General features: G+C 50.5%; 1 protein-coding gene and 1 long non-coding RNA gene across 2 annotated transcripts in view; one reads left to right on the forward strand and one right to left on the reverse strand.

Moving 5' to 3' along the window:
• The window catches only part of LOC144724611 (uncharacterized), a 60,835-nt gene that overhangs the window by 18,011 nt on the left and 29,240 nt on the right, over positions 1-13,584 (forward strand). The gene's annotated exons all lie outside the window — the stretch shown is intronic.
• LOC144724605 (keratin, type II cytoskeletal 8-like) lies at positions 1,362-10,737 on the reverse strand. The gene is made up of 9 exons (XM_078603878.1): positions 10,246-10,737; positions 9,894-10,102; positions 8,955-9,015; positions 7,301-7,396; positions 5,667-5,831; positions 4,899-5,024; positions 4,168-4,388; positions 3,422-3,561; positions 1,362-3,215 (listed from the first exon to the last, which is right to left on the reverse strand). The coding sequence occupies exons 1-9, from the start codon at positions 10,636-10,638 to the stop codon at positions 3,178-3,180; spliced, it is 1,449 nt and encodes a 482-aa protein (XP_078460004.1). The 5' UTR covers positions 10,639-10,737; the 3' UTR covers positions 1,362-3,177.

The raw sequence follows: 13,584 nt of genomic DNA on the forward strand, positions 1-13,584 counted from the left end.
AATAGTTCGGGTTGAGCAGTTATATCTATGGTGTAGGCCAATAAGTTTGATAGACAAGGCATATAAGAGCATGTTTGTTTGCATGTTTAGCCACAAGTATGTGTGGTTAATGTAGACTTGATGCCTTGCAATAGGTATCTATTTGGTGTTCGAACATGTTAAAAACCTCCTGTTGTATTGCCAGAAGGGGGGTAAAGCCTATTTGTATTTTTCCCTCACTGTACATACAAATTTGCCAAATTCAAAACGTGACCTGCGAATTACTTGGGAATATACGTAGCAATCATCGCCCCCTGTTTTGGAATCGTGTCAGGACCCTCTGGCAAAAATGAGTCACGAGGCTCAGATAGGCTTTCCTGGTTAAACAAGCACAGTACTACATTGTGTAACATTGTGTAACAATTTTAGTTTTTTTTCTCCTGGGTAGTAAGTGTTTTTTCCTAATTGATTATGCCTCAAAAGTACAGAAAATGTCTATTATTCACCTACAAACTTTGCTTTTGTGACCAGGACAGTGATATTTTGAAATTTACCTCTTTTTCCAGAACATTCCAGATAGATTCAGTGCTGAGTAAATTTGAATTAACTTGTAGAACATTCTGTAACTTTCCAGTAATATAAATAGTCGTATAAATACAGAGGCCTTAAGCCCACCAGTTCAATTTAGTTAGAGGTGCCTATGTGGATACATATCTGCATTTTTCTGAGGTGGCATCGAGAGGCTGGAAGCATCTGGCAGACACATTTAGCGATGTCTGCGGCCAATTTATCAAGACAAGAGTGAAAAAGTACTCTGTGGACGCATCTGTTAAGATGTGCGAGGCCTACAAGACATATTTCGGCATGCCTGTCAGGAATCAAGACAAACCCTGGGCACCTCATTTCACCTGTGAGCAATGCAAAAAAAACTCTGGAAGGTAAAATGGACAATTGTTGCTCAGAATTTTATGTTATAACATTTGTAAAAAAAATTAAAATTGTAAAAGTTTTTCATTTTTAAATGTTTGATAATTTTCAATGTCATTGAAAAAATATATCATATGTGAAAAATGTTGCGAGAATCTCTTACACGTTAGTCATGGGTGAAATAAATAATTTTTTGTAGGATGGTACAGAGAGAAAAATAGAGCCATGAAGTTCACTATCCCAATAATTTGGTGGGAACCCCACTGACCACTCAAGCAACTGCTACTTCAAGCAACTGCATGGTAATGTCCACGTACAGCCAGCCGCGTTTTTTGTCAATCCACTGCTGGATGAGGGCCTGCCTCCCAATGCTGTGTTGGTCACGGTTGCTGTTTAACCACACATCACCACTCCCATGTGATAGAGAGTTTTAAGCGACCACCACCACCATCATAGAAGCTTTAAAAACTGTTTATTGTATAAAACGGTGACAGTCATGTGACACACGCAAACCAAGCAGGGTTTATCTCAAACAAACAAGCGGGGGGGGGGGGGTGGGGGTTTTTAGCGCGACACGAAATACACAGTAAGGGTTGTGCATATTTCACGGCGCGTGACGCAGGCTTCTCGGCCTCTCGTGGTGCAACTTTTCCCGCGGTCGTTATCGTGCGCGTGGCCCTGGTCTGGCGTCCACGGCGAAGCCACCGGCCTCTGCCACGTCACGTCCCGTCCCGTCCCATCGGAAGCGACGAATCGTCGACTTTGTCCGGGCTTTCTGGGCGAGTTGCAGGGGAGGGGCCGAGCGTTCGATGCGTGCGTTTGTCATTAGGCCGCGGGGTTCGACCGCCGCGGGAGCGCCGTGAGCGCCCGTCTCCTCTGGAACCGGGCTGTGACGCGGCCCTAGCGATCTGACGCGACGCGTTCGCTGATCGTTGCAGAGGCTCGCGGTTCGAATTCCAGCAGCCGCCCTGGTTAATACGCCGGTGTGTAGTGACCATACTAATGACCGTATTGAGGTATGTATTGAATACGAGCACTGTCTGCTTCACAGTGGACGTTTATTAAGAATCCCCTGACGTCATTCGCAAGGGTGGTCTGTTGTGTGTGCTGGCGGCATGGTCCAAATTGCTATTTTTTAAAAATTACCTTCCCAATCCAATGTTTTCACATCACATCCGAAATTGTGTGTGTATATGTTTAAAATCTTACAATTCTAATCATTAGCATTGATTGCAGAAGTTTAAAGACACATTTCCCCTTTTTAAGTAAGCTTTTATTTGCGGAATTACCAGTTTGTTGTGAAAGGCACTATTACTTATTGTGACCATTGTTCTGTTTAGAACATGCCATCGCGTTTTTGGCCAGAGCTGTTCAAACGTGAGCTTTGATCGCCTGTCATGGCGTGCGTTCTTACGTGTGCAAGCGTGCCTACGTACGTGTGCACTTATGCGCGCGTGCGTACATACGCATGTTAGCCTGGTAGTGTCTGCCCGTGCTGCACCTGCATACCTGTCGCACTGCCCAGCTCTTGTAGCGAGGCCATGAAGAACCCCAACAGCGCGAAACCCTGAATGTGCGATCCGAGCAGAAGCACGTATGTACGTCGAACTTCTTTTGCACCGTACGTAGCCAACCGTGCGACGCGTCTCGTGCGTTGGCCTCTGCCGCCGCACGTCCGCGTCCGCGTGCCGTCGTGTCTCGCCGTGCAATCGCGGCCACCCACGTGGCCCACTCACTGCTCCCGGTTGAAGCGCGACGATTGACAAGTGCGTGGGTGGGGGGAGCCCGTCTCCACGCCGAGGGCTGAATGGGGCCCCTTTGGCTGGCCACGCATTCTAACCCCGCACGTGTCGGTCGCGTCTGCCAGAGTTTAGATTTAGTTTTGTTTTGTTTAACCTGGTGAGCAGTCAAGAGGCCGAGAGGGTGTGTCTTGTTTGCAAGAGTGACCCGGGCCACTGAAATGGCAAGTAAGAGGCCCTTCGCTGTGACAGAGTTGATTTATCACGGACAAGGTTAGAAACACGCCGTTGTTGCCATGTCCGAAAATCCCCCTTGTGTACCCGATCAGTGCAGTTAAGGTGCATGCAGTGATCGATAAATGTCATTTGAGGGCCTTATTAAAGTAGTGGCCTTCACGAGGTCATGGGCCGCAAGGATATAGCCCATAAGCCGTAAGTTCCCCACTTCTCCCCTCACTGCCCCCCTGATTAGCGCGAGTATAGGAAAGCTTCAGGCTTGCTGTGTCGACTCCGACCGTTCCTCTGAGTGTCCTCAAAGAGTCTCGTAGGTGACTCCGCCACCGTAACCACCTGCACATGAGCCGCACACACGCACACACACGGACGCACAGGGATCTGTCATATACACGTACTGACTGATGGGGCAGGCAGGTGCTGTTTGCGAGCGCCTGTTAATGGCCAGCATGGCCTGCGAGCCATTAACATGCGGTAGCGGCGACGTGGGAGTGGGAGAGCCCTCCCCGCGCCGTGCCATGCCGTGCCGTGTCGTGCTTTACCGGACGACATCGTGACGGTGCTCGTGGTCTTGCGGCTGACGGTGGCCCCCGTGACCCCCTCGGCCATGTAGACGCCTCCCCCTTGACTCAGCATCTGCTGCCCTCCGCCGTATGTCAGGTGCTGCGTGATCACGTTCAGCCTGGGCCCCGCGGTGGGTGGGACAAGGGGGGAAACGCGTGTCGCGAGCGGTACGATCGGCGGGGGGGGGGGGGTGCCGTTTGGGTTGAATTAACCCCGGCCCGAGCACGGGTTCCCCTGCAGCATCACGATAGCTCGCGACCTAATGCAGATTGCCCCAGGAGGGGCGTTGCTGTGGCTGGCAGGCTCGACTCGCAGGTCAAAAGGTCACAAATTGACATTCCAGTGCAGGGTCAGTTCTGCCCATCATCTTCCCCCTGGGGTTGATAACATTTGTACCATTTTGTGGCAAGTCATCAGTGGCGTCATTTGATAGAGAGAGTGGGCCCCAACATAACAATGTGGAATTTCTATTGGTTGCTAATGTCAGATTACCGCTGCCACATTACTCATTTGGCCAGAGAGACCTTTTTATGTGCAGATTGAGTTCATCGCGACTTGATTTCAGCCAGGACCTGTTTACGTTGGTGACCTAGACAATAGCATTTCACCCGGCACACCACGTTCACAGTCACTGCTGCTGTGGCTGCAACTATCAGTCCCCCACCGGCTACGTGCCAAACGTCCGGTAAGAAATTGTGCACCGGTTGCGCAGGTGTCCACGCACCTGGACTCCTCTCCCTCCAGCAGCTTGCGGTAGGTGACGATCTCGATGTCCAGAGCCAGCTTGACGTTCATGAGCTCCTGGTACTCGCGCACGTGCCGCGCCATCTCCTGCTTGGCCTTGTGGATCTCCTCCTCCAGTTGGGCGATGGCCGCCTTCGCCTCCCGGATGTCGGCCTCTCCGCGTCCCTCCGCCTCGGCGATGGCCGACTCCAGCTTGGCGCGCTGCGAGGACGGACGGCGCGGTTGGGGAGGGGGGACGTGAGACGCGGACCGCCCCCGGGACGTCGCACGCGCAGAGGTTGTGGGGTCGGCACAGGCCCCCCCCCCCTCCATCCAATTTCTCCTTCTCCCTATTTGTATCCCGGCATCTGAGCCCCACAGGCCTGTGAGCCCACCTCCCCTCCCCCGGTGCAGAAGTACCGCCGGCACACTCGGTAGCTCCTGCACTGTTGCAGGGCCCTGGCTTTCACTCTGAACTGACTACATTTTCAGATCATGGACGTGTCATTCTTTTGAGTGAACACTGATTTTCTAAAAAAAAAATTAACTGCCCCAACTAGGTTCGAAAGCGTTCATGCACCGACTCTCGCTGTCGATCTGTTTTGTAACGGATGGTTCACGATGACCCACCATCAACCAAACTGTCGCGCTACGTGGCTCAGCACTGGCTTCTTAACTGCATCCATCTCGGTTCACGGGCGGTTGAGCCGCTCATCAGCATGCCCCCCTCACCTGCTTCTTGAGGGCCTCAATCTCGGCGCGGAAGCGCTGCATCTGGCGGTTGAGCTCGGTGATCTCGTTCCTGGTCATGCGCAGCTCTTCATCGTTCCTCCCGCTGTCCGAGTGCAGGCTCTGGAACTGTTCGCACACGACGGCGGGAGAGGCGCTCGCTCACGCCGCCACTCGCCAACAAACGGCGCGATCGAGAGACTCATTCAGAGAGACGGAGGAGAGATAAATCGTTTCCACTGCACAAGTGAACCGTGCCATGAATCTGCTGAGCCAGCCTTGTGCAGCTCAGCAGGCATCAGGTTATTTTTTTCCACTGCATAAGCCGTGCCGCTGACACCGCGCGCAGTTGAAACACGTGCAGGTGACGCGGTGACGCTGTGTCCCCTACGGTGTGCTGACCTGACGTCGTACACCATGCGTGCATCATGAGCCCCGCCTCTGGCCCTGCTCAGCCATGCTCGGCGCTGCTTGGCCCTGCTTGGCCCCAAGCCATATTCAGACGACTTGTGAGGCCTGCGTGTGTCATGGCTATTGTTCTGGCTTGGCATGGCAAATAGCCAGTGGAAAACCACCCGAACCGTGAAGGCCCTGCGTGGGCTCCTCTTCGAATGTGCGAGAGGAAAATGGGTAGGACGAACGGGGAGAGAGACGGAGAGAGAGATGGACACAAAGAGAGAGAGAGACGGACAGAGAGAGACACAAAGAGGGACAGGAGGACAGAGAGAGACTGCCATAACAGCACCGCCACCAGTAGGCACGCCGCCCCACCTTGTCCTGGTAGAAAGCGTCCGCCTCGGCCCGGCTCCGCGCCGCGATGGTCTCGTACTGGTGACGCACGTCGGCGATGATGCCGTCAATGTCCAGGTTGCGGCTGTTGTCGATCTCCACCAGCACGTTGGTGTGCTTGATCTGGGCCTCCAGCTCGCTGAGCTCCTGCCGAAGGTCGGTAAAAAGAATGGCGCTTGCTTATTCTTTGTCACTATTTCATTTACTAGGTGAACCCCACGGAGCTGTACGTATGTACGTGTATGTTGAACTTCTATCGCACTGTACGTAGCCAACCGTGCAAATCGGTGTGGGAGGACAAAAAACGAACGCAAAAAAGCAGTTCCAAAGAAATTCGCTTTCAATGTAGATTTAAAAGCTCGCGCGTTTGCACGCGTGATCTTTCGCTCGTGTGGAAGTGAACCGTGTGCTGTGGTGGAGGATTGCTATAGTAGCGAATAAGTAGGAAGTAGAGAGGAAAGTTTCGTTCAAATGTATGGCAAACAGACATGGATTGATGAGATTGTAAGTATTGGTGAGATTGATGAGTTTCAAAAGAGCGTGCTAACACTCACTTGATCAAGTGAAAACAGACGACCCCAGAGATGTTCAAGCCAAAGTAAGAGGAAGTTATCGAATGAAAGGAGGAGAGCAAGGTCGAAATGTAAGAGGCAGATGAGAGGAAAGGAAAACAGTCGCCCAATAAAGGAGTTGTATGAAATGGAAAAATGGGGGGGGGGGAATACCGAGGGGATGGTGCGAGAATATTACGGGGTGAAATGTCGAGGAAGGATCTGGAAGACAGAGGTGAGGACTTGAGCGTGATGGAGGAGGAGAGATGGGAGGATCCATTGACAGGAATATCCCTGGGTTTGATCTTCCACGAAGCTAATGGTTCACCCTACACCACATCTGCGCAAACCAAGGCAGATGCGGATACAAATGGAAAATGTAATTTTTTTTTTACAATTCTCCAGTGTGCAACTGTGGCCATCTAGAACAGACCATGCAACGTTTTACGACGCAATGACCGATCCACAAATACGAAGGAGACATCACAGGGATACTACTCCGCTGCTCCTGACTCAGTTGTCTGGCTTGACCAGCTGAAAGTGAAATGATAGTCGTTGCTCTGCATGTACATCAGCCGTACGAAAGAAGGAGACTGACATGAAGAAGATTTGTACACCGACGACCCGATGACATTGCAGCAGAGGTCGCAACCGGGTACCCGATACCTATACCCTACCCGATACCCGGCTACCCGTACCCAGCCGGGTACGGGTAGCCGGGTACGGGTACCCAGCCGGGTACGGGTACCCATTTGTGACCCTGGTGCGGCCGGGTACGGGTACGGGTAAGAAATCAAAACCCGTTTGCGACCTCTGCATTGCAGCAGAGGAAGGATGTTGACGACGATGATTACAGTTTCAAAGACCTATGTTTAATTATTTCAGTCCATATGTAGTACTTGTTCCCACACAGTCCTGTTGAGCAATTCTGGGACAATAGTTTGAGTGTCAGGTCAGACAATAGGGTGGCTTCCCATATCTACAACGAAAAAAAAGCGGATTTAGTTCATGGCTTGCACCGTGGTCCTTGAAACCCATGCCGACGATGCTACGTTTCGTTTTTACCTGGGCAAACATGGATCTCAGGAAATTGATGTCCTCTTGGAGCCCGTCGAGTTTGGCTTCGAGCTCCACCTTGGACAGGTAGGCCACGTCCACGTCCTGCAGAGAGTGGAGAATGTGCGACGTGGCCCATTGAGCTCAGCAGCTCTTTTACAAGGACGATCACAGCCCAAGACCAATGGCAGTGGTGGCAGTTACAGGACTCTGCATTGCAGAGGGGATGTGCAAAACTAACGAGTGCAAAAACAGCCACAAGTGATTGACATGAATCCCACGCCAGAACTGACTGCAAACAGGATAAACAATGAACAGCGCTTACATACAAATCAACAACGGTGTAAAAAACGCTAATCACAGGCGTTTGTCAATAATTTATATATATAATTTAGTGGTGTGATATTTAATGGCTAGTGGTGAGTGATTAATCGGAAGATTAAGAGTTAGAATCCTGGTCGGGGATCAACTCAGCTCACCATCCCTCCAGCGTTGATAAAATAAGCACCATTTTGTGGGGTGGTCAATATTGGGTGTCCTATGGATAGACTCACCACCACCACGACAGGAATGTGGAATTTCCAACACTAGTTTAGGGCTGCAAATAAGAGATGAGCACATCCCATGCTCGATTGAGTAGGAAATCACTGACATTTTGATGTAAAAAACACTACGCATTAGTTTCGCACCAAAAACACTCTGTGGGGTAGTTTCGCCCTAAAAAGATCATGGGTTAGTTTTGCACCAAAAACAAGGTGGGTTTTTATAATGCCAAATACACCGTGGGTTTTTATAATTCTAAAAACACCATGGGTTAGTTTCGCACCAAAAACACCATGAGTTAGTTTCGCAACAAAAACCTTGGGTTAGTTTCGCACCAAAAACACCGTGGGTTAATTTTGCACAAAATACACTGTTGGTTAGTTTCGCACAAAAAATACACCATGGGTTAGTTTCGCACCAAAACACCATCGGTTTTTATAGCACCAAAAACAATGTGGGTTTTTATAGCATCAAAAACACCGTGGGTTAGTTTTGCACCAAAAACACCGTGGGTTTTTATAGCACCAAAAACACCGTGGGTTAGTTTCGCACCAAAACACCATCGGTTTTTATAGCACCAAAAACAATGTGGGTTTTTATAGCATCAAAAACACCGTGGGTTAGTTTTGCACCAAAAACACCGTGGGTTTTTATAGCATCAAAAACACCGTGGGTTAGTTTCGCACCAAAACACCATCGGTTTTTATAGCACCAAAAACAATGTGGGTTTTTATAGCATCAAAAACACCGTGGGTTAGTTTTGCACCAAAAACACCGTGGGTTTTTATAGCACCAAAAACACCGTGGGTTAGTTTCGCACCAAAAACACCGTGGGTTAGTTTCGCACCAAAAACACCGTGGGTTTTTATAGCACCAAAAACACCGTGGGTTAGTTTCGCACCAAAAACACCGTGGGTTAGTTTCGCACCAAAAACACCGTGGGTTTTTATAGCACCAAAAACATAGTGGGTTAGTTTCGCACCAAAAACATCACGGGTTTTTATAGCACCAAAACACCGTGGGTTTGTATACCACCAAAAACACTGTGGGTTAGTTTAGCACCAAAAAAACCTTGGGTTTTTATAGCACCAAAAACACCGCGGGCTTTGATCACACTCACCTTTTTGGCAAAGACAAACTCGCCCTCTCTCTCCGTGCGCAGGGAGATTTCAGCCTCGTACCTGTGGAAAAGGGTCTCTTTAGTAGAGAAAACATCCTGCAGATTGAATTTCATTTTTGTGGCTGCTCAGTTTTGCTTTTAAAACGTCAATGAAAGAGTCGTCTTGTCTTGGGGGTTTCCCCCCATATTTTTAAAAATATATATATGACCGACACCGAAGCGAGATCAGCAGAAGATTACGTTTACTGTCTGTAGCTTGGCTGATGCGAATTTTGTGAAGTGCCCAGCCTATGTAATTGGATCAATGCCCAAACACGAAGTTAAATTTCACACCTACACAACAGCTCAGTTCGCTACACCTGGTACAATAACTGCAGCACTCTTACAGACAACAATGCCATGTGTTTCTTTACTCAGAGAAGCCTCACAGATTGGCACGACACAATACATTGTGGGGGTCTTGCATTGCGATTTTTTTTGTTGTATGTGTGTTGCATGTGGGAGTAAACCAGAGCACCCAGAGAAAACCGACACTATCTCCGTGACCATATTGCAGGCCTGGTAGGTTGGGAGTCTTACAAATCTCTGTGATCCACCAACCTTAGCCTCCAAAGCGGCGGATGCCAGGCGTGCATAGCCACCACTGCCCCTGGCTTTTACAGAATGAGGCCATCCCACACACGCTTTCCTGGCTTTTACAGAATGAGGCCATCCCACACACGATTTCCCTTCCACACGAGCAGCCGTGTGACTCTGTGGCCTCTCGCCTGTTTTAAATAAATTATTCACATAAAAATTAAATCAACTCAGTGGGGAGATACGCAGTATATGGGCCTTGTGCTCAAATATCAACTCGGAACACCTCCCTGCCTGCAAAGGTAACCACTCTTCACACCTCAACGATGTTTGTTCGGTCCGCATGGCAACGCAGCCACCTACTTGGCCCTGAAGTCCTCCACGACGGCCTGCATCTGGCCCAGGTTTCCGTTCAGCTGGCCCTTGTCGTGGCCCAGGCCGTCGAGCTGCCGCCGGAGCCCGTTGATGTAGGCCTCGAACATCTCGTCGATGCTGGAGCCGGTCGTGGTCTTCTCCTGCAGCGCGTACCACTGCGCCTCCAGCACCTTGTTCTGCTGCTCCAGGAAGCGCACCTGAAACGACGATAACACAAAGGAAGAGGCAATGTAAGCTCAGGAATGTTGGGGGGGGGGGGTGATTGGCTTGAGCGGGGGCGAATCCGATCCGAGTTTGGCATTAACTCTCGTGGAGACAAACACTGCCCCCCCCACCCCACCTTGTCGATGAAGTTGGCGAAGCGGTCGTTGAGATGCTTGATGGCCTCCTTCTCCTGGGCGCGCGTGGGCAGCACCGTGCGGTCGATGTCCACGGGGGCCGCGCAGGCCATCGCCGCGGCCGACACCGCCGCCCCCACTCCACCCCCGTAGCCGCCGCTGCCGTAGCTGCCGTAGCCGAAGCTGGAGGCGACCGAGCCGGCCCGGTACGACGAGCCGCTGAGCGCCGTGCTGCGGCGGCTGAACGCGGAGCCGCCCCCCGCGCCGAAGCGGCTGCCCCCCATGCCGCCGCCGAACGAGCGGCTGCTGAAGCCGCCGCTGACGACGCGGGGGCCCCCCGCGCTGCTGCGGGTGGACGTCCTCTTGGTGGTCGACACTTTGATGCTGGCCGACATGGCTGCTGCTCTGAAGGTTGATCCGGGTGGGGGAGTAGGTGGGCGATCGGTCGTTTTGGCTTTGGCAGGAGAAGCGGGCAAGTTGGCGCGCGAGAAGATGGAAGGTTTCCCTTTATATTCTGCTCAGCAGCCCTAATCCGATGCGTGCCCACCCACCCACCCAAATCTCTTGATTTGCTGCTTTCTGCTTTAATTGGCTGGGATTTGCAGAATCTCACCCATGCAATGTCCCCCGTATTGTCTTAGTTTTCTGCGCGCATAAGAGCCACGCAAAGTCCTATTGCTTCACGGGGTTTAAATGTTTTTTTTAATATTTGGGTTATTCTCATTCTGCAAGTGTGGCATCTGATTCATTCCGTTTAGTCGAGCACCAGCTGTTGCGTTTGCGATGAACATTCTGTAACCCACGCAAGTGATGCCGAGCAAAAGAGTGTTCGTGTGTGCTTGGGCGGGGAGGGGAAATCAATTCCTGCAAGGGATGAGCAGGGCAGACTGAATGACCTTTGCCGTCATTCTACATTGCAACGTCGTCACATTGTTACATATCGGGCACTTTCCTAAATTCTTTTGGTCAAAAGTGATGCATTATATTGCAGTCTGGAACTCCCTTTCCCCAGCAAGATATGTTAAACTTACAGCTTCATATATCTTTGGTTTTTCCACTGCCCATGACGGTTTGCCTCTCTCTGTCCTTAAAATCAATGACCACTGTGTAGATGTAGTGTCTCAAGATGTGGTTACAGTTAGATTTTACTTTTTCAATTATAGATGCATAAAGAGACCCATCGACTTACACATAGACCCATAGACTCACGCAGATACCTTTGGCTATAAGCTAAATATGCCCTCTGTACAAATGTCATATAAAAAACACATTTTATTGCAATTTATGGCTTTAGTGCAGAAGCACCGAGTAAACTTCCCACTTCCAACTTCAAAGTGGAGGAACAGGCAGAGGTCATGCGAGTCCACTGTCATCCAGTCTCTCACTGAAGTTTCACGTTTCACCTGAGCTCGCAGCACGGGTGTATTTCAAATCGACATTAACAGTGGATCTTTTCCTATCTGCAATGTTATTTGTGTGCACAACCACTGGGTGTGTGCTTCCCACTTGGCATGCCTCGGTGTGGATGGTGTGCAGACAGGCGCATGCTCCCTGGGACGCAAGCCGTCAAGGTTAACCGAGCAAGGGCCAAGGAATAGGAAATTGGCCTCACAAATTCACTGCCATGTCTCATTAAATATGAATCCATCGATGTGGCCTCTTGCCAACGAGCTCAGGACATTGTGACCGCTGGACAGTGAGCATTTATCGGGTGGTAAAATTAATGTTTATGATTGTATATTGTGTCGTCCATGCAAATGACATCTCACAATAGCTGAGGAACCACAGGCAATGGTGGAAGGCACCCAGGTGGTGAGCCGGCGCGACCAACAGTTGCCCAAGCTCTGCAGTCCTCTATTTATTGAGATGTTTTCAGTCGACTCATGAGTGTTTATACCTGTGGGAGGAAAACCGAAGCACCCAGAGAAAACCAAATGGTGTGAGGGGGCAACATTTTATCCCATACATTATTAGAGATGTTAACTACCTCGCCTGCTATTCAGGAGGTCATGGGTTTGATCCCGATCCTGACGTCTGCTGTATATTTGGAGTTTGCGTGTTCTCCCTGTGGCCACGTGAATTATTTTGCTGTTCCTCTGGTTTTTTCCCTCCACATTTAGAAACACGCGTTTAGAGTATGTGGCGGCTATTCATGTCCACGCGATAAGCCACTTCCCTGAGCTGTCATTTATGGCCAGATCACGTCTGAAAAACAGCTCCGTAGCTCAGTCGGCCTTACCTGTTCAAATCGAAATAGTTGATAGTTTTAGTGAATATTAGTCTGCACTTTGCTGCACCGCCTTCTCCTGGGAAGTCAATGTATGACACATCGATGCCCATAGGTGGGAAGATTCGCACCACGTGTGTGAGATCCACGAATCATCGACTCCACACTGCAGAGAGTACAGGGGTGCAGTGTGTCCGTGTGTGTTTTTGCTTGTGTGTGTGTGCGAGCGGTGGCACATTGTTCCACGCACTACGCTCAGATGTCACAAAGCTGCGTTTGATTCACAGCCACAGCTAATGTCAGTGGCGAATTATACGTGAATCTGTTCTGTGCCTCTCCTAGATTAACTCGGCCTTAAACGAATGCCTGGCGTGATGTGTCAACTTCAGCAGCGGGGAATCGAAGGCGGGTATGGCATGATACTGGCCACACCACTACCTAGTGCGTCGTGTCATCCTTAATAGGTGCTCGCAAACAACACTTTCTCGATCGAGTTACACGGACAATCTTTGCTTTGCTGAATGTGTTCCGCTGCATTGCAATCAACCTCCGTGAATTGTGTTTCAAATGTCTGGCCGTGTTGCACACGTAACCAGTGTGCAGCAGTCAGAAACCCGAACCTGTCCCGGGATTCCTCTAGGTCGCCTCAGCCTAAAGTGATTTGGAGCAGCAGTGTGTCAACATACGGGCCGGAGAAACAACGGTGACTCAGGCGAATCGCTGGCCGTACCACCCTCCCACTTCCGCCCGCATCGTTCTTTGAAAGGAGCTCGCTTATGAACACTTCCCCAAGACTCTTTGACAGATAAAATGAGGGGCCTCGTTGCCACTGTGGTGTGTTTGTGGGTCCAGCAGAGGGTTGGACCGAGACAAATGGCACAGTTCATTAACTCCATCATCCAGCCGTTCACTCCTACAAACCACATCAAATAGTTTACCTGTCATCAAGAAACCCCCACCTCCTCCCACCTCCTCCCACACAGGGGTTGACTCAGCCGAAAATGATGATCGGGTGCAGTTTTTCAACACCAGCAGCACTTTGGGGCACCTTTAGTAATTGGGGCGTAAATTGGCGACTCCTCCTGTCACTGGGTCACTGTGTTAGGCTGGCTGT

Source organism: Lampetra planeri, chromosome 21, assembly GCF_965212315.1.
Source record: "Lampetra planeri chromosome 21, kcLamPlan1.2.h2, whole genome shotgun sequence".
NCBI classification, from domain to species: domain Eukaryota; kingdom Metazoa; phylum Chordata; class Hyperoartia; order Petromyzontiformes; family Petromyzontidae; genus Lampetra; species Lampetra planeri.

Excerpts from the sequence above, each read along its gene's own strand:
- LOC144724605 (XM_078603878.1), bottom strand. The coding sequence starts at position 10,638 with ATGTCGGCCAGCATCAAAGTGTCGACCACCAAGAGGACGTCCACCCGC. Across the intron at positions 7,397-8,954 it reads AGTTTGTCTTTGCCAAAAAG|GACGTGGACGTGGCCTACCT; the intron begins GTGAGTGTGATC and ends CACTCTCTGCAG. Across the intron at positions 5,832-7,300 it reads TGAGATCCATGTTTGCCCAG|GAGCTCAGCGAGCTGGAGGC; the intron begins GTAAAAACGAAA and ends GACCTTCGGCAG.